The following is a 23,976-nucleotide window of genomic DNA, read 5'->3' as shown; positions in this document are numbered from 1 at the left end:
CATTTTAATAAAATATATTTGGAAAGTTATTTAATCTAAATTTTGTAAGCTCCTAAATATATACTTCCTGACAAGTCATTCATCCTAGTAGCACTCAGATAACTCCATAATATCTCAACACCTTTAATTGATTAAAAAAATAGTGCAATTTTATTTATATGTTTTTCCCTTTTATTTCAAAACTCTAAAAACTTATTCTTAAGTTGTTTCCTTTGGTTGCTTATAAATTCCTTGCTAGTATACAATGACTTGTAGCTCTCAGCATAATTCACATTGAGTCAGTATTTTACATTTTCTATTACTCAAGGACATTTATAGTGTGTCTCTAGCACACTATTGTTTTTTCAGATACCTTATTTACATAAGTTGGTAGCTTCCATGTTATGAAAACAAATATCAATTGTGGATAATAAAAATAGCTTCGTTAACTTTTAATTTTAACAAATTTAAGTCATTTTAATATTTTAATTATAATTTTATAATAATTCATCATTTTTCAATGTTATAATAATAATATATATACCAAGATAAAAATTTGGCCAAAACATTTAAGCTTGTATCTAAATAGATTAATTTGATGCTTATATAAATTTTACAATTTCAAGGTAACAAAGTTAAGTATTAGATATATTCAAATTAGTTTTTATTTGTTTAAGTTATGTAAATTTTTAATAATTTTATTGTACAACTTACTATAAAAAATTTAAATTAATTGATATGTTGAGAATTTTAAAATATCATCATTTAAATGTTTTTTAGATAAAATATATATTATCATCAGCTAATGCATTTGTAAAAAATTTAGTAGTTGTAAAAAAGTATGGTGTTATGTTTTAAGAATACCTTTATATTGTGTCTGTAACTAAATATATATTAACTTATAATATTTTCTCAAAAATAACATAATAGTGAAAGTAATAAAACTTTATTACAAATAACAATTGCTTTAAATATTAGCATTCTTGTAGAATCCATAAAAAATAAACTTGCAACATAAAAAATAAATAAAGAAAAATGTCAAAGGCTAAATGTAAAGAGTAAAAGGAGTCAATTAATAATCAAATTTCTACTTGGATTACAAAATATGGAGAATTCTCAATTTAATCAGTATTTAGTATGAACTTTTATTTATAATAACCAAACGAAGACAAGTGTTTCTACTATAAATTTCCTATACAAGAGTATCTAAAAGAGTGCTTGTGTGTGGAGGCTGGTAAAAAGTTGCATTGCTGATCTATCTATCAAACTAAGTGCAAGAAATTGCAGAGGTGAAGGCTCTTGCCAATTGTTACGAACGCAATGGCCTTTAGACTCTCGTTTACGATTTGAAGCTTTCTTTGATGCTCATGTACAGCAATCTTACAAGTTTTATTGATCACAACGTGCAGAAATTTAGTTTTTTCCCATACAATGGTAAGACTTTGACAGTCTGGAAGGAGGTAAAACTTGACGGGGCAAGCCTTTTCAGAACCTTCTAGACCAAGTCAAATGGCTTTATACCATATGGAACAACTGGAGGTGCGTACATATTAGCTCCTGAGTTCTTGCTCTAACGTGGTGTCGTGTTCTCAGACTCTTGGGTGCCTAGAAAGTCGAACACCTTCGCTATCCAAACTACATAAGAATCTTATTTTCCTGAGCTGGATTTGCTTTTCCATTTTCTAATCAAGTTACGAGGACAAACTTATCAGGAATCCTTGCGAACGTACAAGAAGATCCTCAAGTCTAGACATTGCAAATACTCGGTCTACATGGTAAAGTTCACGAGTTTTTCGGGGGATGCCTTGCCAAGTGGCCGCGCTGCCGAGCCCTAGCGTGCTCTAGGTATCATCTTGTTGCTAGGATCAAAGTCGGATCTCGGACCTTTCAGAGATTGAAACATTATAAATTTGAACATTAAATTACAGCTAGATCAAAGAAAATTATATGAAAAAAAACTATCAACTATTCTGCTGTTCTGCTTGATCAAACTTGTCACTGCTCTTTAGCTGCTTCCTCTTTGCTTTTTGAAGCTGCTGCTGGGCGAAATTAATACTTCAATTTTTAAAGCTGCTGTCCCTGCTTGGTTTAAGAAATTTTTCGTCTTTAAGCTGCTCAATCTTTGCTGCTCGATCTTAGCTGTTTCAGCCTGCTCCCTTTGTCTCCAAGTTTTAAAATCAACTTACGCTTTTCCCTTCCACAATTCTTATGATCTCTGACGCTGGTTTTATCTTTCGCTGCTTCAAGTCCTGCTCCACCCTCATTTACATATTCTTCTGGCGGCCTCCTATGATCTGGACCAAAGTCAGACTATTTTCTAAATAGAAAACAAACATAATCTCTCAAGGTTATACTCACAAGTTGGCCAGAATAACCAGCTCCTTAGCGTAGTCTCTGAGATGTTTTATTTATTTAGTCTCGAAGACGGCCTCCTACGATCTGGACCAAGTTGGACCGCAGAAGATATTCCACCAGAGCAGAAAAGAAAAAACAAAAAAAATACCATAGGATTTGTTGCTGATACTAAAGGAGCTACCATCACAATTTGTGTGTCGCTGTAGCTTGCTTCTCCTGTTTAACAACACGGATGAAATGAATGGAAGAGGAAAAAACGAATGACTCTACATACCCTCAGTCCAGATTGCTCGATTGTAAAGGTGGCCATTGAACCTCTGAATTGCCTAGTAACCTTTGCACCAGCTTCCACGTTCCATGAAACTCGTCCGATCTTCTGTCTTTATGACTGTTGCTTCATCTTGGAGTTCGCTCCAGCTCTTGTAGTCTCCGCATGTTAGAGGCGAACATCAGTCTTTGTGAATCCGACCCTCTGGCTCCACCGCCACAAGCAGCTTCTTCGAGTTCGAGATCATCTTGCCATCATCATCTTCTATCATCCAAGCACCTGTAAGAGCGATCCTGGACAGCATTGAAGCTCTCGTCCCGTTTCCGTCAACTAGAGAGCTTTGTCTTGATCCGTCTCGGCATCTCATCTTCTCCTTCATCTCGCTGTTCTCACGCCAACGTTTGATGGACTCTGCTCCATGCCAGAGCCCGCCACTTTCGACAGCTTGGGCTGCTTCATCTCGGCCACCGTCTTGGACAGCTCCAAAACTTTGGAGTCGAGGCGCATATCTCCTAGAAGAGGTTGATCTTCTCTTGGCTTAGAAGAGTGTGGAGACTAGTCTCTGGTGCTTTGGAGGCTTGCTACTGCTTCCCTGTGCTGCTCGAGCTGCCAGAGATTTCAATATACTTGGCTTGCACCTCTGTTCTGGATTTGACTCTCGAGAGCTGGTTACTTCTCGAACTTCCATTCTCGTTTCTTCGACGTGCTTAGAACCTCTGACAGTTAGGGAATGCTTCTGCCACTTTAGGCCTTGATCGTGCTGAGAAGCTCGAGTGGAACCACGCAAAAACACAGCTCCCTGCGAAGCCAGATGCTCCTTATTGTCGCATGTAGCGTCCATCTGATCCGTCAAACCTCTGGAGCTCGGCACTCCATGTGCTCTCTCATTGGTTCTCCTCGGCTTGTCTTCTTCATCCTTCAGAGCTCCTCGTTCAATCCGGCACGTCTCTCTCTCCTCCAGCACCTCGAGCCGTGATCCTCTCCATCAGCTGCCAGTTACTTGCTTCTTCAGGCTCACCTTTGAGCTTCCAAACTCCGCCATCCTCTTCTCGACGTGCTCCTCACCGAGAGCTCCACATCTCGTGCAGCGGATTCGACTCCATCAGCCATTATCCCCTGGGGCTTCTCCTTAGTCACGAGCAGCTTCAGCAACATTGTCTTCTCGCCATCTTGCAGCCATCTGGCACTGGTTTACGTCGTTCCTCACTACTATCATGGACAGCCTTACCGTAGCAGGCGCTCCTGAATCATCTCCATCCACTGGAAAGCTGATAAGATAGATCCCTCCTTGCTCCAGACACTGTAGAGTGTAGTCCAACTTGATCCATTGATCTTCTCTTGACTTAGAAGAGTGTGGAGGCTGGTCGCTGGCCTGTTTAGAGGCCCGAAGTGTGATGGATTTCTCCGCCTCGAGCCCCGAGACACGGTCGTCACCCACCACTTTTACGTCTCGGACAGCTGCGAACCTTTGGAGTCGAGTTCTCGAGAAGGTCGATGGTCTATAGCTTTAGTGGCCTGTGTGCTGCTCAACTTGCTTGGAGATCCAACTTCTGGATTCGACTCTTGAGAGTTGGCTTCTCCGATGCTAGAGTCCGAGCACTGGCCTCCAGTTGACCAATCCTTGCAGCCAACTTCTCGAGCTCGGAGCCAACTTCATTTCTCGTTTCTTCGACGTGCTTAGAACAGTTTGCTCGTGTTCTCTTCTCAGATAAACCCAGGGTCTAGTCGTCTTAGAGTTCACCCCAGCCCGGCCGATCATCTTCTCGCCATCATGGTTCCGACAAAACAAACACTCATCGTTCACTCCAGCTCTCTACAACAAACACGGAAGTTATTAGCAAACGGCCATCTGGAATCTGAAAGGTATATCAAACTTACCTGTCTCCTCTTGAATTCGGCAACAAAATCTCTCCCCGCACGATCATATAGTTCTTTTGCCTCCTTCACGAAGACCACCTCGCCGGACTGAAGCTTCTTCCACGGTTTCCTCTCACTCGGGATCCTATCCAGCATTTTCTGGAGCCTCATCATCTTCCGCGCTCGCTTGATCCTCTCTCGGTCGCTAGATTTGCCGTTGAGCTCCTCGTAAAGCTGCTCGGTGAGTCTGATCAGAATCCGGAGCGCGCTAACACTCCAAGACTTTTCCTCGTACTTCTCCTCTTCTGTTTCCTCGCGCTTTTCCTCTTCCAAGCTGCAGATCTTCTTCTCGGTTTTTCCCCTCTGGTTTAGCCACCGATTTGCCTTGTGGAGAGCTTCGAGATACGCGAACTCAACATATCCCCCTCGGCCATCGCTAAGATGGGTTTCACTCCGCCGTCGGGTGCCGTCGGGAAGAATGTCCTCCGCTGAGGAAGAGAAGCGAACCATCTTCGGCCTGGAACCTGCAAGTCCAGAAGGCCATCGTGAGTCACAATAGAAGAAGAATGCGAGAAGCAAAAGGAACCATACCTGGACGACGACCCCCGGCTGGCAGTAGAATTGGCTTGGGTCGCTGCTCCTCCTGATTGGGCTTGTCATTCTCCTGCTGCTTCATCTTCTCTTGATCGTCTTCCCGTTCCAGCGGCTGCTTGATCGGCTTGATCGTCTGCTCCTCCTCGTGTTCCAGCTGCTGCTTCATCGGCTTCATCTGCTGCTCCTCCTCCTGTTCCTGCTCTTGCTTCATCGGCTTGATCGGCTTGATCGGCTGATTCTTCTCCTCTCGTTCCAGCTGCGGCTGCTCCTTGTGACCTTGCTCCTGTTTCACCTCGCGCCTGAGTTCCTTCGTCTCATGGGCTTCTTTCTCCTGCTCCTCCTCGCTCAGCTGCTCAGCTTTCTTCTCTTGCTCCTCCTCCTTCAGCTGCTTCTCGGCTTCCTCTTGTTCCAGCTTCATCGGCTTCATCTGATCGGCTTCTTTCTCCTCCTCGTTCACCTGCTCGGCTTTCTTCTCTTCCTTCAGCTGCTCCGCTTTCTTCTCTTGATTCTCCTCTTCGTCCTCCTTCTCTTGTTCCGGCTTGATCGGCTTGATCGGCTCCTTGTGCCCTCGCTCCTGTCGTATCGCTTCTAACACGATTTTCACCTCGTGCCTGAGTTCCTTCAACTTCAAGGCGGCGGCGTCCATGGCTTCTCCCGAGACGGCCTCACAGACACGATCTTGGACCTTCAGCTTCGAGGCCGCCGCGTCCATGGCTTCCGGGTGGACCTTTTTGTCGCCCTTGTGCGCGTTTTTTGGTCGGAAGAGAGACCACAGACCTGTGACGCATCCACTGCGCTCCTGCTCTATTCGCGCCATAGCTTGCCCTTTGCAAAATGCCTTTAATGCCCTAACCCTTACTAAATCTATTTCACATTAATGCGTTCGTTTAGTCTAATCTGGCAGTCTATCCCGGAAGATGTTTACACACTCTCATCTCTCAAGCATCTAGACGTGAGTAGAAACCAGCTCCAGGGACTTGTTCCAGAATGCTTCCAGCTTGAGAGTGCTGATCAAACCAACTACCAGATACCATCTGACCTCCGAAAACTTTTCACAAAGAAATGAGACGGTAGCTATAGTAAGTAAATAGTCTTTATGCGTTTTCTTTGTCGGTGAATGTTTAGATGTTTACCCTAGATGTGCCATTCTTGACATGCAAACTTCCTGACATAACAAAACTTCAAGAGCATTGAATTCACAAGGTAAGTGCCTATCATTCTCCTTAAAGCTTATGCTTTATGTCGTGCAGGAAAATGCAAAGTCAATTTTGTTCATGTTTGCTGTTGAGCTGCATCTTGTTACCAAGCACACATACTCTCTGCCACCAAGGTTTCATCACAAAATAAGGAGCAGCCAACCAAGGATCAAGAGCCAGAAAAGGAGCAGCCAACCAAGCCAGCTTTGCTGCCAGCCGGTCTGGTTTGTCTCTTTCTCGTCCTTTCTTCCGTGACTTAACCACTGTCTCTCGGACTTCCAGGTTCCAGGCCCAAGACTGTTCGCTTCTCTCCATCAGCGCAGATCATTCTCCCCGACGGCACGCAGCAGCCGACTCCAGGATGGGCGAGGGGGCTTTCTGGAGTTCCGGCGCCTGGAAGCTCTTCACGAGGCGTCGAGAGAGCTAAAGAGGAAGGAGAGCAGCCAGAAGATCGACGACGAGGTCAGGGACGAGGACGTGGTTGAGGTCGAGGAGGGGGCCACCTGGAGCTGCCGCGCATTGGAGCTTCTGATCAGGCTCGCCGAGTTGACGTACGAAGAACTGAACGGAAAATCTAGCGACAGCGTAAGGATCCAGAGAGCGCGGAAGATGGCGAGGCTTCAGAGGGAGTTGGATAAAATCCCTGAAGAATCGAAGCCGTGGAGGAAGAGCAAATCCGGCAAAATGGTGTTTGTGAAAGTGGCCAAGGAGATCTGTGATCGCGCGGGAGACGACTTCGTCCGAGAATTCTGGAGAAGACAGGCAAGCTTTTCTTTTCGTTAGTTTTTGGATTCGGGCGGTTTGCCAATAACTCCCGTGTTTGTTGTAGAGAGCTGGGGTGACTTCGCTCGCGGAAGCCAATGTCGAGGGAAGGGATGGTTGTGGTCATGGTTTCTCTCAACATGGTCGGAGGATTATCAGCAAGGAACGACGAGAATACAAGACTGGAAACGAGACTGGAAACAGGAGTGGACGGTGTTTTGTCACTGCTCGAGAATCACTGCTCTTTGCTGGAGAGCTTCCTCTTCAATCAGAGTACGCAAGCTGGGATGTATGCCACTGCAAGCAACATCCCCGACCAGTTGAGCAGCTCCGAGTGAAACTCAAGAAGAGATGATGGCGAGAACCAGGATGCAGCTTAGGAAGGGATCAAGACGAGATTGCTGCAAGGAAACTCAAGAATCGAGCTTGCACTCTGGTCAAAGCTCTCCAGTCAAGCAGCTAAGGAGGCTGGTGTTCAACGACTATAAAGTTGGACTTGTCTGGGGTCTATCTGATCAGCTTCCCAGTCGACGGAGATGATTCAGGAGGTGCTGCTGCGGTATAATGCTCCAAGGCTGTCCACAGCTTCAGCGAGGAACGATGCAAGATGGCGAGAATATGATATAGCTGAAGCTGCTCGTGACGGTGGGGGATATCGGATTCAGAGAGATGCTGCGGAGACTATAAGACAGACTACGCTCGACGTTCTCTGTCATTTGCTAGAGCGGAGACTTTGAAACTCCAACCCTGTCCAGGAATGCTCGTACAGCTGCTCGGATGATAGTATCAGCAAGGAACTCAGTGGCAGGTTGCTGCAAGGGAACTCAAGAAGATGATGATGGCAAGAAGATTATCTTGATGACGCTGCTTGTGACGGTGGAGCGATTGGAAGGATTCACAGGACTGCTGCTGTTCGCCTCTGACGTGCAGTCTGGTATCTGCTGGAGCGAACTTTAAGACGAAAGGACTAGTTTTAGAGGAGTCATCGAACGCAGAAGCTGTTGCAGAGTTTACCAGGCCATCTGGCTTCGCATGCCTCTCCTCAAGCTCTGTCCATGCGTCCTTCCACTCGAGCTTCTCAGCACGAAGCTCCGATGCCTAGGCCTGAAGTGGCGGAAGAATAAGCCGATTCCCTGAGAAGAGAACACGAACAAACTGTCCGAGAGGTTCTAAGCACGTCGAAGGAACGAGAAATGAGCTCGAGAAACCGGCTGCAAGGATTGGTCAGCTCGAGGCCGTCAAATGCAGGAAAACTTGGGAGTATATCGAAATCTCCGAGCAGGTCGAGCAGCACAGGGAAACAGTAGCAGGCCTCCAAAGCACCAAGTTTGAGCTACCAGCTTAAGTCAAGCGAAGATCAACCCTCTCGAGGAGAAATTCTCACTTGACTCCAAAGTTTCGGAGGTGTCCAAGACGATGGAGCAGCACAAGAAGTCGAAAGCGGCGCTCCAGGCGGAGCAGTCGGCCAGCCGAGCTCTGGAAGTCAAGGACAGTCCATCAAACTTTGGCATGGAGCAAAAGATGGGATGCTGAGTAATTGACGGAAACGTGACGAGAGCTCAACGCTGTCCGGGATCGTACTTGGGTGATACTATATCATCAAGGAATGATCTCGATCTCGATCTCGATGAAGCTGCTTGGAGCCAGTGGTGCGGATTCACCGGATGTTTGCCTCTGACGTGGGTATTTTTTATCTGCTGGAGCGCTAACACGAAGCAACAGTAGGCAATGGCCACCTTTACAATCGAGCAATCTGGACCGAGGGTACGTAGAGTCGTCCTCTTCCATTTTTTTCATCCGTGTTGTTAAACAGCAGAAGCAAGCTCTCAAGGCCTACAGCGACACACACTTTGTGGTATTTTCTTGTTGTTTTTCTGCTCTGCTGGAAATCTTCTGAGCTCCAACTTCGTAGGAGGCCGCGTTTTTTCTCTGCGAGGTAATCTGCGAGACTAAATACTAATTGCTCCAGCCTGATATGCCTTTTGTGATAGTCTTCTGGATCTCCAAAGTTTTTAACATACAAGGACGGCCACTCCTAAGATGGTGAACAGACTATTTTCTAATAGAGTGGAAAAGAAGTTTTTTACTTACTAGTGGGCCAGAATAAGCAGCTCCTCAGCATAGTCTCCGAGATGTTTGACTTGAAGCAGCGAAACTGTAATCGGAACAATTGTCATTAGATTGAGCAAGTTCGATAGTAGGTTCGAAAATCTAAAACTTGGGGGACACAGGAAGCAGAAGCAAAGACTAAAACACTTTCTTAAAGCAAGCAGGGGCAGCAGCTTGAAAATTTAGAAAGCAGAGTGGCAGAAAGAGCAGTGGCTTTTTTTAAGCAGAGGCGCAGCAGCTTGAAAAGTAAAAAAGCAGCGATTTTTTAAGTCTAAAAATCTAAAACTTGGAGAAAAGATCGACGAGCAGCTTAACGGCTATAAAAATTTCGTAAAACAAGCATAAGTTTCTGAGCAGCAGAAGAACTTGAATAGCTGAGAATCAAGGTCTTTACTTTCTATTCATATAAAAACGATTGTGAGATTCAGAAAATCGACTAAAAAGTAAAGTTTTAATTGCATCTCGGAAGTACACTCGGCTTTGATCCTAGAAACAAGGAAGAAACAATGACGCTAGAAAATACTTGTGCCGTTCTTCTTGAGTTTGTCCATAGCTTCAATTTGCCAAATGAACGATCACTTGAATTTAAAAAAACAAGAAAAACAAAAACATATTAGAAATCTTAATTACGGCCAAAGAGCGTAAGATAGAATTGACTGCTACATTGATCAAAGAGTCACGCGGACGTATAGGTCAAAGTTGCCGAGGATTGAGACTCTCGGAAACAGTGGCATCCCGAAAGCAAAATTTGGAATCATATGTTGTAGAGATGGCGTTCCTTTTCTTTCTCCATCCCTCCTCTTCTCGCGTAGACCTGGATCAAGGCCGTGAATGACACCACATGTCATCCTCTCAAGCACGTCCAAGATTTAATGGCTCTGGATGATTGCATCTGTGCGATCCGTTTCGCCATGAGAGGAGCAGGAGGAGGGAGATTCGCGGCTTTTGCGTTGCCCCGCCGAGGATTCTGGTTCCTGTGGAGGAGTGCGTCGAGAGAATGCGCTAGGAATCCAGAATGTGGAGGGCGAATGCGCTGATAAATTCATCACAATGACTTTGGCGGATTTTTCCTTCTTGCATCGACAAGCTGACCGTGGCCTGGTCAACGGTGCGCACGCCGTGGGGACAATTTGGACGCGATCAGCCCCACGAGCGCGCGGAGGTACGTGATCCACATCGAGAGCGGTACCGGGAGTACATGACCGTGACGAGCTTCCAGGTGCAGGGGAACAAGAATGTGTTTCAACCCCGGCCACAATCCCTTGTCTAGTATCCGCTGGAACACCTTCTCGGTGTCGCCATGCCGGCTGTAGCCGGCTATCAGCGCATTCCAAGTCACTGGATTCCTCGTCAGAAGTGTTAGAGTGATCGAAAACCGTTGGGCTAAAGTGATCTTTCTTCTTTCTTTGGAAGTAGATTTAAACGCCAAGAAGAAGCGCAGGACGAGGGGAGTCTTAGTTCTTCCACTGCCCGCGGCGCCGGCACTCACGGCCACACCACCACCACCGTCTTCTTCTTCTTCCACTTCTGCCAATGTCATTGCACTGTGGAATGGCTGACGAAACCGTTGCCTGATAACCTCGAGGTACGCTTGCTCGCTGTTCTTCTTGTTTTTTGTGTAGCTGTGTTTGCTCACGTCTTGGATCCGCAAGCATAGAGCCGACGCTGGAGGCTGAGAGGTGGAACGCAATGATCTCGCGTCCTTTGATCGCATGCCTTTCCCCCACTGTGGCAAAGGCGGCAATCACGGTTGGTAAGAGACAGTATCCGGTGATGGCATCTCTCTAAACATTTCCATCGCTCTTTCCAAAAGCAAGTTTTTCACGTAAGCCTGGATCCCATCCTAACACGCATCAATATCCCCATTCCTTGGCCAAAAGAATGTCACTGATCTGATCAAATCTCGAACGTGGAAGTCCCATAAATCTCGAGCATCACTTTCCAAGAGTCAAGTCCTGCCTGTTCCTTTATAGACTTTCCTTGCCTCGCTCAAGTTCTTCGAGTTGAATCTCTGCATCATTACTTTTTGTAAACCATCACTCCAGCGATAATTTCCTTGACTTTGCCACTTTGGCCCTGATTTCTTCCACCATGTTGCTTTTTCTTTGCTGTGCACTGCTTGCTCTATACTCCATTCTTTGCAATGTGAGAAGTCTTAGAAAATTACCACCAGGTCCGATCTCCCTGCCAATCGTTGGATCCATTTTTTCTAAGATATCCACTCCATCGCCATTTCGCAAGCCTTGGCAAGATCTATGGCCCGATCATCCACCTGAGAGGGGGAGTGGTGGACTACATTGTCATCAACAAAGATTCCCATAGCCAGGGAGGCCTTGATCACTCGCGATTTGGAGTTGCCTATCGCCCAGCTACAAAGTTTGAGTGGAGAGTACTTCAGCTATGGCTTCAAAGACATTGCTCTTGCCCACAAGCAGGCACTTGATGAGCAACACGAGACTGGATGGTGCCGCGGTGATCTATGCGCTAGAGATGGCAAAATCGATCAAAGCCATCCAAAGCTCTGGCGACCGTGCACTCTCGTCAACCTTACCGAGGCAGTGGGCAAGCTTACCTCGGATGCGTTTTGTCTGATTCTCTTTGGCAGGACAGAGGAGAGAGCTTTGAATCTGGGAGCCCAAATCGAGAGGCAAACACTCAACGTCAACATTAGAAACTGCTTCGCGGCCCTGGATCTCCACGGAGTAAACAAGAGAATGAAGGATATTCTCATGCCAGAGGTTGAACGATTGCTAACCCGAGTGATTGGCGCTCACAGGCAAAACAAGGCAAGGATTGAGTCTCGAGGGCAAGATTCGTTCGCAAGGATCTCTCGAGTCCCTACAAGAGATATCAATCACGCCACTGCTCCCTGTAAGTTACAGCGAGCAGTGCATGATTGATATGTCTTGTAGGGACTTAGAGAGATTCTGTGAGTGATATATTACATACTTACCACGCTGGAACTCACTCTTGCATTAGATATACTTGTCGCTGGAGTTGACACGATCAAGTGGACAGTGATCTGGGCCATGGCCGAAGTTATGAAAATCCCACAGCGATGGAGAGAGCACAAGTAAAGAACACGACACAGAAATCACGACTTGTCAAGCACTCGGACCTCGACAACTTACCTTACATCGAAGCGGTCTTCAAAGAAGTGTTGCGACTTGGTCATACTTGAAAATGGATTCTCATGAGAGATATTGCTTGGTTTTCTTCTAACCTTGCTTTTAATCCAGACTTTAGTTTTAAATCTTTAAAACTGAATAAGTTGGTTTAATTAATAGCATATAGCTCTCAGCTACATGGCATTTTCAAAAGCATGCTAAGGAGCACCTGCAATGTATCACCAAATGCTGTGATTAAGAGGCTTGTAAGCGCTGGAAAATTAGATGAAGCCCAGCATTTTCTTAATTCCGTTGTCAACAAAAACACAGCCTCATGGAACATTATCCTCGCGGGATATGCCCGAGCCGGGCATCTTTCTAAGGCTGATGCCCTATTTGCGTCCATACCGAGCAAGGACGTGGTCTCATGGACAACTATCTTTAAAGCCCACGCACAGCATGGGAGACTCCAGAGAGCCAAATGGTTTTTTGATCAAATGCCAGTGAAAGATGTGATTGCTTGGACTTCATTTTTTCAAGCAAATGCCGAGAGGCGCAATCTGGAAAACGCCCGAGAGGTGTTTGCGAGGTTTCCGTGCTGGGACTTAGTGGCTTGGGCGACTATGTTTCGTGCTCTAGGCCATCACGGCCACTTTGACGAGATGGAACTCATGTTTCTCGCGATGCCGGAGAGAGATGTGATCGCCTACAACAGCATGATAGCAGCGTATACCCAGTCTTGGCATTTCGACAAGGCTTTGGATGTTTTTAAGAGAATGCCTCAGTGTGATTTGGTGTCGTGGGCGGTTGCGGTCGAAGCTCTCAACGCACAGGGTAACAAGAGCAAGGAGGCAAGAGCGCTGTTTGATGAGGCTCCAGAGAAGTCCTTGCTGCTTTGGACGAGCATGATCCAGGGGCATGCGCAAAATGGGCAGATTGACGAAGCGAATGTCCTGTTTGGGCAGATGCCAAAGAGAGACATTGTGGTGTGGACGACAATGCTTGCGGCGTATGCTCAAGCTGCGCATATCTTTGAAGCCAATGGAATGTTTGAGAGAATGCCACAGTGGGACGTGGTGGCCTGGAACTCAATCCTCACAGCGTTTTTACAATGCGAGGATATTGAAGAAGCTAAAAACGTATTTGATAAGATGGACCAGAGAGATGTGGTTTCGTGGAACGCAATGGTAGGAGGATATGCCCAACACGGGCATATCCAAGATGCTATAGCACTTTTTAACAAAATCCCATCCAAAAACGTTGTCTCAATGAACGCAATGGTGGCTTCATACGCACAGAGTGGTCTCGAAATCGAAGCCAAGGAGTTCTTCACAGATATGCCAGAGAGAAACACGGCGTCCTGGAACGTTTTGGTGACAGCGTATGCCCAGTCCGGGCATAACTCCCGCTGCGTCGATCTCTTCCAAAGCATGAGCTTGGATGGCGTACGACCAAACGAGATTGCCTACACGAGTGTTCTTGCCGCTTGCAGCCACACGGGAATGGTAGAAGAGTGCCTCTCACACTTCGTCTCCATGTCCTCCGACTTTAGCATCAGACCGGTGAGCGATCACTACCACTGTGTGATCACGCTTCTGTGTCGGACTGGGCGGCTGGATCTCGCCGAGGATCTGATCGAGGCGATGCCGTTTGTGCCCAATCCGGTGGCGTGGTCGACACTGCTGGCAGCGTGCGAGGTGCACCGCGACACGGAGCGAGCGGTGCGGTCGGGCGAGAGGCTGATGTGGGTGTCACCGCGGGACGATGGTCCGTACGTGGTTCTCGCCAGCGTCTTCACTGCGGCGGGGATGTTAAACGACGCGCTGATCGTGAGGAGCGCGCTCAACGCAAAGAGGAAGGCGCTCCTGGAGCGAAAAGAAGCACAATTCCAGTGAGACGAGATCTTTTTTGCCGGAGGACTTTTGGCAATTGCCGCAAAAGACCACGCATGATCTTGGGAAGAAAGAGTGTCGAAGAGCTCAAAACGTCAGTGCAAGTCAGTCAACCTAAGTCAATGAAAGTCAATATAAAACCTCAAGGATAAAGGAGCGCCAAAATCGTCATCGGACGGCTCTGGATTTAGCCCTAGATAGCATCTGTGCCGTCCATCGCTCCATGGCGATGGTCTGCGCGAGCGGTGTGTTTGATCCCAGGGGAGAGCGCGCAATGCGAGCGAGGGATTTGTTTTGCTGTGGCCATCGCCATCGCAGCAGCAGGAGGAGAGAGATTCGCGGCTTCTGCGCTGCGGCGGCGAGGATTTTGGTCCCTGTGGAGGAGTGCATCGAAAGAATGAGGGACGCTCTAGGGATTGAGAATGTGGAGGGCGAATGCGCTGATAAATTCATCACAATGACAGGTTCGTTCGATGTTTTCGCTAGAATTTGCGCTCTTTCTTTGTCGGGATTTTGGCTTCTCATTCTCAAAGGTTGGGCTAAAGCGATTTTTCTTTCACGTAGGGAAGCAATGGTTTATGGATATGAAAGGCGACTACAAATTTACTTGGTGCGCGGATGGTCGCTTCCATGAGAGATTTAAAGGCGAGCATTTCACTGTGGAATGGGCTCACGATGGAAGAAACACTTGGTACGCTGATTTTGCTGGTCGAGTGACGAAACTCCAGCTTGATAGCCTCGAGGTTAGTTGTCTTTTCACGCTCTATCAACTTACGATGTAAGTATGATCTTGTGTAGCTTTGTTTGCTCACCGCTTGGATCCGCAATGGCTACTGGCTCACGGCGGAAGGACAAGAAAAACTAAGCATCAAGCACAGGACCGACGCTGGGGACTTGCCGGTTGCTGTGAATCCTCGCATGCAAATTTTGGATGTGAAGATAAAGGAGTTTGACAAGGCAAGTCGTGTGTCTTTCTTTCTTTGAAGAGGAGGAGTATGAATTACTTAACTTTGCAGGTCCTATGATCTTAGGTGGTGGCCAGTGTGGTTGTGGACAGTGTCTCCTTTCTACCTTCGCGGCTGGTTGCTAAAGTCTGCGGAGAAATAGAGTCGTGGGGCTACTCGGACTGGCAAACTTTAGAGGTTTCTCTCTCTTTTTTGCTCGTCTTCGTTTGGGATTCTACGATACTAATGTGGTGCCATTTCTAGCCTGAGTGCAAGTGCCAAGTTCCTCTGTCGGTTGCCCATGTCACCAGCTCAGGTTCTATCGATTCCATTTTCGTCTCGTGTTCGAAAGTTGGAAGTAATGAAGATAGTTCCGTGTTTGTACTGCCTTCGTCGCGTTTCTTACCTCGAGACGGCGTGTATCCTCATGCAGAATTTGACGCTGGGGTGTCTCCTAATGTCAAGGTTAGCAAGCTCTCTCTTTGACAACCACAGCTCTTCATTGGAAACTTTGGTTGTTTTGCAGCTCTTTGGATGTGAAAGTGGGCACTGCTTGGTTCGACCACTTGTTGATGGTCAGGATATTGGGTAGTATGCCTTTTCTTTGCATGGATTATTAATTTCAATGTGGTCCTGGTTTCAGATACTTCCTCTTGGACACAGGGGCCAGTGGGCTTATGATCGACGCTAACAAGGTATGAAAGATTTTGTTTTTGAGGATTGAACTCTTTTGATAAGCTCTCACAAACTTTTCTAGACAAGAGAACTTGGCATGGAAGGATTTGGAGAAGTTCATTTGCTAGGTGTTGAAACTCGGGTAAGAGACACGGTCGGGTCCTTTCATTATCATAGTGAATTTCATTTCATCTCAGGTAAGAAGCAGGTTTGTGAGAGGAAAACAATTCCAGATAGGTGGCTTGAAGATTGTGAACCCCATCTACATTGAAACTTCGGTCCGAGGCGTCGGAGAAACAGCCGAAGCGATTATTGGAGTTTGCGGCTTCGACCTTTTCTTCCACTGCGTCATTGAGGCATGTATCTTCCTTCCTTTTTTATTTTGTCGTTTGTGGTCATTGTGTTTCTTAAATCCATCTACAGATGTCCGTGAGCAAAGGCTTGCTGTGCGTTTTCGATCCGGCATCATACGTACCCTCAAGTAATCTACAATGGCAGGTATGTTTTGCATTGCTATCATGGAGAAAACATGCGAGCTAAGCACGTAAAGTTTTTCAGGAGATGATTCTTCTGGACAACCTGCCTTACGTTCCAGCGAAAATCAACGGCCATCAAGTTCTACTTCTACTGGACACTGGTGCTGGCGGAGCCGATGTAATTCTCCACGCAAGAGCAGCACGAGAGTATTTTCCAGGCATTGATGAGCGCTTGCAATGTGGAAGTGTGAAGGAATCAAGCAGTGGAGGTGGAGGCCTTGTGGTAAGAGCTCTTGAGTTTTCACGTATTTCTCTAGTCTTCACGTACGTACGCAGGCTGGCACTGGAGAGATCCAAACTCTTGAATTTGGAGGGTTTGTTTTCGAGAAGCTAGAGGCCTTATTCTTGAGGTACAAGGTTGGGAATCTGGATGTCTCCCAATACACGGCTGGTCTCTTGTGTGGCCGGTTGCTAAAGACGTGTTTAATTGTGCTTGACTACCAAAACTCTAGATTTGGATTATTAAGCTGGAAATAATATCTTATTTTTATTTGGACGTGAAAAATTAAGAAATGTAAAAAGTTTCAATTTAGCACCTAGTTTTAGAATCCCACAGAGGCTCAATTGAGGGAGTTTTAGACAATACTTTATTATGAGATGTATATAAAACTAAATTGCAATTTTCCTGTAAACTTAAATATGTATTTTTATAGCAATTAGGTTGGGGTATGCAATACTTATTAGGGGACCAAACAACCACATTAATATTTGAATATAATACCAAATTTCCATCTGCTTGCAATCTTAAAACACAGTTAATATTTTCCTTTTTTATCCACCACGCTTCATTATTGCCAATATATAATACCAAATAACAATTTGAATGTAAATAAAGATGTGCTTTACGATTAGGAGAAACAAGAAAATGTGACATTAATAAATATTGGTGAGGCATGTCAAAATAGCCACTTATTAATGTACTTGAATATATATAACAATCTTGTTTGCCATATAAAATGTTTTTATAGTCATAAATATAGGTTAGTGTATGTCTACTATAGTAATTTCTCACAATGTATTGGAAAGCATAATTTTCAGTGACAATCGTAATAAAAGATGCACTATAACTATAAATATGTTGTGTATAATGATCTAATAAATCTCTCAATTCTTCCCTTACTGCATCACCATCATCTAGATGTTCACTAGGATTAGCTGAACATAATGCAAAGTTATTCTCAGTGTAACTGTAAATCCATACCATAATCCCAACCTCTAATTCTCCATGCTCGAGATCGTCAATTATAATGCTTGCTTCTGCATTTTGACCTCTTTGTATAGGCCCTGTTCCAATACCATCAATTAAAGCGTATATGGCATTTACAATTGAGTCCAAAGTTTCTCTTACAAATAAACCTTGTTCTCCCTTGTCCACTATAGATGCTTTGATCCCGACTATTATCACATAAAAAACCAGTGCTCTCAACATCATTTGGCCTATTAGACAAAAAGGAACTCAATTATAGAAGTGGTTGCCTTCTTAAGATTCTCAGTAGGTTAACTTGATCGCCATTGTCACATATACAGCTAATAAGATTCTTATTAGAGAGCCAAAATGAAATAAAACAGTGCACATACCTTGGCATAGCTGACGCTAGCGATGATAAAGCAAAGCACTTGTGTCGGTAGCATGATTGGAACTTTGCAAGGCATTCCTCTAGAGTGGACCACACAACACTGATGTCAAAGTTTATACACGCCCACCACCACTCACCCCATGCGTAGTTCCTGTGAAAAAGAAAGAATTATTAAAGGAGGAAAAGAGAGAAGACAATCAAGCCTTTGAGAACCTCCAGCAATGATTTTTCCTCGCAGCTCTCTCCTGTAGCTCACCGATTTAACAAGTGAAACGTTGACAACTACACAAAGATCGTGAGTGACAAACTTACCAAACTTGAAGTGGACTCGGTAGCTACCGCTCTTGTACTCCTGTGGCGAGGTTTTGTTAGTATCAAGAGTGCGCGAGAGAGAAAACTATTACCGAAAATGGAGCTCCACGTAGCTCACACAATGGTCCCTCCATGCGAGGACTAATCGACAGCCAAGTCGGTAGCGAGTCGCTTCAGAATCTGCTGTAGCCACATAAAATTTTCTCTTTTGAAACTCTTTAGTGGAGCAGCTGTTCGCAAGCGGCACTGGCAGCGCAGCAGCGCGAGGAAACATGGCCAAGGCCTGCAAGCTCGAAGTGAATTTGCACTGGATTCATCACTGGCTCAATCTCTGGAAGAACAAGATCATACCCAAGAAGATGACCAAGATCCACAACATCGTTGCAACGTGTGTCCTGCTCGGCTCCTGCTCTGCTTCCTTTGTAGTCCTCGCAACTGTCATCCTCGCCAACTCCGACTGTATTGTAAGTTTTCCCCCAGCTTTTCCCGGTGGAGGATTGCAATTGAAGTCGTCCAGGTGCCTTTGCAGGGGCTCGCCTCGAGAGAGAGCGTCTCTTGCGATTTCTCGCACCCTAGCACGAGTATCTGCAGCCTGCAGGGGGATGTCCGAGTGAAAGGCAGCAACTTGACAGTCGCACTGACGTCTGCCAACCAAAGCGCGCATTCAAATGTCCTGGCGAAGATCCGACCTTACACAAGGAAATGGGAAAAGATGATGAAAACTATCGGAGAAGTAAACATGGTGAGCTTACCGAAGTCGAAGCAAATGGCTTGTGATGTGAGGCACTCGGTCCCGGCAGTGATATTCTCCACAGGGGGGTACACCGGAAGTATTTTCCACGACTTCAACGATGGTCTCGTTCCGCTCTTCATCACCGCACAGAGGTTTAAAGGCGAGGTCGTGTTCATGGTCCTCCAGTTCAAGCACTGGTGGCCCGGAAAATACGCCCCAATTCTCAAGCACCTCACGCACTACCCCGTGGTGGATTTCGACCGCGAGCAGCTCGTTCACTGCTTTCCGGAAGTCATAGTTGGTCTGAGAATCCACGGCGACCTGCTGATAGAAGAGGGATTAGCAGGAACATCAATGAGGAGCTTCCAAAACTTACTCGATATCGCTCTCAATCCAGGCCAAGTTGTGTTGCCAAAGACGAAGCCGATGCTTGTCCTCGTCAACCGGGAAACCAGCAGAGTGATCGTCAACAGAAACGAGACCATCGCGCTCGCGGAGAAGCTGGGCTACGAAGTTCACACGTTTGCTCCCAATTTTAACACTCGGCTCTCGGAAATTTACTCGCTCCTCCATTCGGCAGATGTTCTCATTGGTGTTCACGGGGCCGCTCTGACACACTTCTTGTTTATGCGTCCCGGTTCCACCTTGATCCAGATTATACCATTCGGACTCAACGGGCCAGCCGAGACATGCTTTGGAAGACCTGCAGAAAAAGCCGGGTTAAACTACGTGGGATACCAGATTTTACCTTCGGAGAGTACCTTGAGCGACGAGTTTGGGCTCAATCACACTGTGATAGTCAATCCGGATGAGGTCACCGCGAAGGGATGGACGGAGCGGAAGAGAATTTACCTCGATGGCCAGAACATAAGGCTTCACTTGCCAAGGCTGGAGCAAATTTTAAAAGATGTTCTTACGAGGCATCAGTAAGAAAAATGTATAGAATTCCGCTGAGACGACTTTGTGGCTGAGCGTCCGGGAGTTATTAGTGTTAGCTTGTACTTCGAAAGCCTCGATCGTTACAGGTAGCCGCCATAAAGATGTAAGACTTGGTCCTACCAGGAAGAAAAGCATATAGTCGTGCAACAATGAAGAAAGCTTACAAATGCGCACCTGAGTCGTGGGCAATACGCAAGCACAAACACGATTCCAACCATCCGATTTCGTTGCGAGCCTGTTCAGGAGTGACATATGAACAACATACAAAAGAAAAGAAGGAACTTACCTTTTGAGAAGCCGGATGACCGCCGACACCTCTTCTAGATCGCTATAGAGGATTGCCAGAAGATACTGACTTATAAACTTGGAGCATATGCTGATGGAATCGTCAGAGTCGGCTTCATCGCAGTGAGACGTAGCATTTAGAACCACCAAAACTTGAGACAAGTGCTTCGGACTGTCTACGCTCGTATAAATGTCGTGCATATCCCGCAGCATCTTTGATTCGCTCGTCTGGAAATGGGACAAGGTATCCCAGACGTCGAACACGTCGCTATTTTTCTTGTCTCTGGCTTTGCCAAGATTTGAATCAGATTCAGTGCTGTCTTGTTCACACTGAAACAAATTCCTGTATATTTGAATGTTATCTCACATTCTTTGTCAACAAAGTGTTACCCGTTATTCTCCACTTTTGAAGCTTCTGTTTCCTGTTCAAAGAGAAGCAAACTCACTTTAGCAGTACAGACAGATCGGCTCAGAACGTACAGTTTTTGAACAGGCGCCTTCCCGAACCTTTGACAATTTTATACTTGCAAGCTCGCCTTTGTATGCGTTGTTAAGCTCATCAAATAGATCTGGCGGAAGTGATTCCAAGAAGCATGGATCGATTTCAGAAGCGGGGGGGAGCTCAGGCTCTATGCTTCTATCTGGTTAAAAGAGTTGAGTATTATGAGTGGTTTTATGCTTTCAGAAAGTACACACCTGGTTTAGAGTCAGTACGTTGTTTCAATCTTTTGTCAGGGGAATTAGTAATCCAGGACTCCAAACGCGTTTGCTCTTTAGCACCTGAAATTTGAAAGACTTTGGACGAAAATTATTAGAAACTAATATTACCTTGCTCATTGGATAAATCTTCAAGCCTTGTAACTTGTAAGCCGACTCCACGTACATCACGTACGTCTGCAATGAAAATTAAGATCTCCGGAAATAGCTTCATGCAAATTACCAAGGTTTAGTGACCCAAACAGCTGCCGAGAAATTCGCGAGAGGACATCACTCGAGTTTGTCCCAGAAGGGAGCTGCGAAAGCGCACATTAAAACTTAGCCAGTTGGAGCACAGAAAATACTGTAGTAGAACGGCTGATGTTGTCACAAATGCCGCATCCCATGAACTTCTCAGGTTCGCCTGCTCCAGATTTTCGCTTTTTCACCTGGAAAAAGAAAAGAAAAGAAAATGATGGCTTGAAGCTCTATGCAATACCTTCATTGTAAAAGTACGCCCATGCACTGCTGCTTTTCTTAACCGAGATGCAACTTCCTCACTCAAAGTAACAAGGAAGTTTTGAGCCTGTATAAAAGTGCGTAATGCTTACTTTTGAGAGGAAAAAACTAAGAAAAATAAAACGTTACATCTGCCAGAGTGGAAAACCGAACACCCCAATTTACCTCTGCTCCGATTGATTTTTTCTCCTAAAGTAGCAAATAAATTCATTTCAAGAGTTAAAATTGAACAAACCTGCGGAGCCTGCACTTTACGGTGGTCAATACCACGAGCGTGATTGTACAGTGTCTCCCCAGTTTTGGCGCCAAAATGCTTGCGTAAAGTTTCCTGAATGTAGAGATAGGAGAACTTTCAAGAGGAACAGCAAACTTACACTTGTCAACAACCGCAAATCCGAACATGTAAATAGCTTCAATGCGTGCAACTTTTCTCGCAGTACCCATCCAACGCCGGGAAGTTCCTCAACTGGAAGGTTCATCATGAACTCCTCCGCCTGCCCAATTCAAAACTCTGAATGCTATGAAATAAAAGACGTAATTACCTCTTGGAGATGTATCTGGAACTGCCCGTTCGGTTTTGCTTTCTTGGTCGCCAGTCGAGCCAGTAGAATATTGGCAGAAATTCCTGCACTTGCAGTGCACCTTGTTGCCTCGAAAATTTCCCGCCTTATTGCAGATGCTATTGAAGCAGGATCACCCATCCCACTTACGTCAAGATAGGCCTCGTCACAACTGATAGCCTGCTGAAAGCGATTAAACTAGTTCATCTCCAATTTGGAGAAAGCATACCTGTACCAGTGGACTATGTCGATGCAATATTTCATATAGCTTATCTGCAACCTACAAGCATAGCAGGATTTGAGCCGCAGGATAAATAGCGTTGTACCTGTTCATAACCTTCGAAATCGTAAGATACAATTTCCAGATTTGGACAACACTTTTTAGCAGTTTTAACGAACATGCCTGCCTTCACACCTGAAAATACCAGTTCAGAAAATATTGGAAATGGCAGCTAAGAATACCAAAGGTGCGTGCTTCATAATTTGCCGACGAGATTTCCCCAGTTCCTTTGGAGCTGTCCGAATGGCACACTCCGACGGGCTTGCCATCTAACTCCGGGCGATTCCTCGTCACGACAGAAACAAAGAAACAATCCTGTGAACGTAACAGTCACTGAACCCATCTAGATGTCACCAGCAATTACCATGTCCACGTGAATAATTGATTTCTCCAAAGCTGGATCAAGTGTCACTCTTCTTTGCATCTGTACAGTTGCTTGATATCTGTTTCTCCACGTTCCAATAAAATGCAACCGGGAATACTGCAAAGAAACGTCCGATAGGAAGTGAAAAAAACTCCAGTGCTTACCTTAAAATAGTTCTGCACAAAATTGGGATCATCTAGTGTTGAATGCGATCGGCGATGTTCCATGTACTCGTTCTCACTAAGACCGTCTTCAACATTTACTTCTTCAGCACCACCCTCTTCATCTTGCTCATCGTATTCGATTTCTTTTCCAGCACCATCTCCGGCTAAATTCGGATGAGAAGTGTCTGGCTTCGCTTCTGCCACAAGTTCTTGCTCTTCAACATTTTCCGTTCCATCTTGAAGAAGCTTCCGGGTTCCATAAAATGAAGACAGAGTACTTTGATTTGAATAAATCGCCTCTAGCTGATAGCTCGCCCCTGCCAAACAACAAAACGAAACTAAGAACCATTCAAGATGGTCAGAAAACGTACACGGTAGAAGCTTTCCCACCGCGATGCTATCCACAATCCAACCAGGTTTCAGAACTGGTAATCCTTTGCTAAAAGACCTGGAGTTCTAAAATGTAACATATCAGTCAGTATAAACCGATGATTTCCAAACCTGAATTCTTTGATCTTGCTTTGCGGAAGGTTGGAGCAGATTATATGCGTTACCCGTGTCTTCGAAAAATAATTCTCAAAAGTGCCACCATGTCTCAGCATCAGAGTCCGCAACTCCTGCCAAAACCAAAGAAATCCAAGACACTCATCTAAAGAGAAAAATAAAATCCAGAGAGAGCACCTGATGAGAAGGAATGGTGAAGCCATTCACATGTATCGAAATCCCTTCAAAAATCTTTGACGTGGTCTCTTCTATCGAGTTTTCATCGGCATTGCCTCTAGACAAAGCAAAAGTTCTAGAGAACTATAGAAAAAAATAAGAAAGACAAAACCTGGAAGCCTCTGGATTCGAAGCCTCTGCTTGGAACTGCTCTCCCAGCTTCCTCACTTTGTTCGTCATGTACCTAGAACAAAATCGAGGACTCCTTGAGCAATCCTGGAATATACAGCACAACGAGGGCTACACACCTTCCAAAATCCCCCATTCCTTCGTCTCTCGTCCTCGCCGATGCCGAGCGCTTGGACGCTGGCGATCCAGCTCCCCAGGACGCGCCAGGGCGCTTAGGCGCTGGAGAGATCGCCTTCTCCTTCTTCCTTCCCATTTTCTATCTATTAGGGTTCTTGGCTTTCCCGCCAAACTAGGGCTTCGGAGAATGAACGAGTGTGAGCTGGGCTTGGCGGGTTTTGGCGGATGCAATCGAGGCGCCGCGAAGAATGCAGGGAGGAATTCCAGATCCAAGCATCATCCGTGGCAAAATTTCGGTCAGCTTCCA

The 23,976-nt window shown here is 45.8% G+C and overlaps 6 protein-coding genes across 10 annotated transcripts; 3 read left to right on the top strand and 3 right to left on the bottom strand.

Annotated features, from left to right (window-relative positions):
* Positions 1 to 4,166: 4,166 nt before the first annotated feature.
* On the bottom strand, positions 4,167 to 4,878 carry LOC9636274. Its single transcript, XM_024687348.1, has 3 exons — positions 4,844 to 4,878; positions 4,481 to 4,793; positions 4,167 to 4,415 (listed from the first exon to the last, which is right to left on the bottom strand). The coding sequence occupies exons 1-3, from the start codon at positions 4,876 to 4,878 to the stop codon at positions 4,188 to 4,190; spliced, it is 576 nt and encodes a 191-aa protein (XP_024543116.1). The 3' UTR covers positions 4,167 to 4,187.
* Positions 4,879 to 12,442: 7,564 nt separating this feature from the next.
* Positions 12,443 to 14,122, top strand: LOC112350696 (pentatricopeptide repeat-containing protein At4g02750-like). The gene has a single exon (XM_024687347.1). It carries the CDS (start codon positions 12,443 to 12,445, stop codon positions 14,120 to 14,122), a length of 1,680 nt encoding a protein of 559 aa, XP_024543115.1.
* A 28-nt stretch (positions 14,123 to 14,150) lies between these two features.
* Positions 14,151 to 16,779, top strand: LOC9635943. Of its 2 annotated transcripts, XM_024687474.1 has the most exons (12): positions 14,162 to 14,583; positions 14,684 to 14,862; positions 14,918 to 15,076; positions 15,151 to 15,261; positions 15,328 to 15,528; positions 15,590 to 15,651; positions 15,707 to 15,758; positions 15,821 to 15,880; positions 15,936 to 16,094; positions 16,162 to 16,236; positions 16,297 to 16,497; positions 16,551 to 16,779. In XM_024687474.1, exons 1-12 carry the CDS (start codon positions 14,343 to 14,345, stop codon positions 16,749 to 16,751), a joined length of 1,701 nt encoding a protein of 566 aa, XP_024543242.1. In that variant the 5' UTR covers positions 14,162 to 14,342; the 3' UTR covers positions 16,752 to 16,779. The 2 variants fall into 2 exon arrangements, with proteins under 2 accessions (XP_024543243.1, XP_024543242.1); XM_024687475.1 differs by lacking the exon at positions 16,551 to 16,779 and having other exon boundaries at positions 14,151 to 14,583; positions 16,289 to 16,379.
* Positions 16,780 to 17,552: 773 nt separating this feature from the next.
* Positions 17,553 to 18,437, bottom strand: LOC112350685. The gene is made up of 5 exons (XM_024687294.1): positions 18,256 to 18,437; positions 18,164 to 18,203; positions 18,065 to 18,096; positions 17,853 to 18,002; positions 17,553 to 17,801 (listed from the first exon to the last, which is right to left on the bottom strand). Exons 1-5 carry the CDS (start codon positions 18,435 to 18,437, stop codon positions 17,735 to 17,737), a joined length of 471 nt encoding a protein of 156 aa, XP_024543062.1. The 3' UTR covers positions 17,553 to 17,734.
* LOC112350684 (EGF domain-specific O-linked N-acetylglucosamine transferase-like) lies at positions 18,337 to 19,954 on the top strand. Of its 2 annotated transcripts, none has more exons than XM_024687291.1 (2): positions 18,337 to 18,627; positions 18,693 to 19,954. In XM_024687291.1, exons 1-2 carry the CDS (start codon positions 18,436 to 18,438, stop codon positions 19,824 to 19,826), a joined length of 1,326 nt encoding a protein of 441 aa, XP_024543059.1. In that variant the 5' UTR covers positions 18,337 to 18,435; the 3' UTR covers positions 19,827 to 19,954. The 2 variants fall into 2 exon arrangements, with proteins under 2 accessions (XP_024543059.1, XP_024543058.1); XM_024687290.1 differs by having other exon boundaries at positions 18,681 to 19,954.
* Positions 19,770 to 23,811, bottom strand: LOC9636272 (DNA repair protein REV1). Of its 3 annotated transcripts, XM_024687284.1 has the most exons (24): positions 23,672 to 23,811; positions 23,536 to 23,607; positions 23,385 to 23,481; positions 23,205 to 23,320; positions 23,075 to 23,151; positions 22,704 to 23,020; positions 22,540 to 22,656; positions 22,358 to 22,490; positions 22,222 to 22,310; positions 22,125 to 22,175; positions 21,878 to 22,075; positions 21,710 to 21,829; positions 21,571 to 21,663; positions 21,465 to 21,524; positions 21,316 to 21,402; positions 21,182 to 21,265; positions 21,061 to 21,133; positions 20,949 to 21,014; positions 20,817 to 20,900; positions 20,601 to 20,761; positions 20,511 to 20,542; positions 20,122 to 20,463; positions 20,010 to 20,070; positions 19,862 to 19,951 (listed from the first exon to the last, which is right to left on the bottom strand). In XM_024687284.1, exons 1-24 carry the CDS (start codon positions 23,803 to 23,805, stop codon positions 19,916 to 19,918), a joined length of 2,700 nt encoding a protein of 899 aa, XP_024543052.1. In that variant the 5' UTR covers positions 23,806 to 23,811; the 3' UTR covers positions 19,862 to 19,915. The 3 variants fall into 3 exon arrangements, with proteins under 3 accessions (XP_024543049.1, XP_024543050.1, XP_024543052.1); XM_024687281.1 differs by having other exon boundaries at positions 19,770 to 20,070; XM_024687282.1 differs by having other exon boundaries at positions 19,770 to 20,070; positions 20,817 to 20,891.
* Between the last annotated feature and the right edge of the window lie 165 nt (positions 23,812 to 23,976).

Source organism: Selaginella moellendorffii, unplaced genomic scaffold (genome assembly GCF_000143415.4).
Source record: "Selaginella moellendorffii unplaced genomic scaffold, v1.0 SELMOscaffold_53, whole genome shotgun sequence".
In the NCBI taxonomy this organism is placed as follows: Eukaryota; Viridiplantae; Streptophyta; class Lycopodiopsida; order Selaginellales; family Selaginellaceae; genus Selaginella; species Selaginella moellendorffii.
The sequence above is the reverse complement of the archived record's forward strand: the minus strand, read 5'-3'. Positions and strand labels throughout refer to the sequence as shown.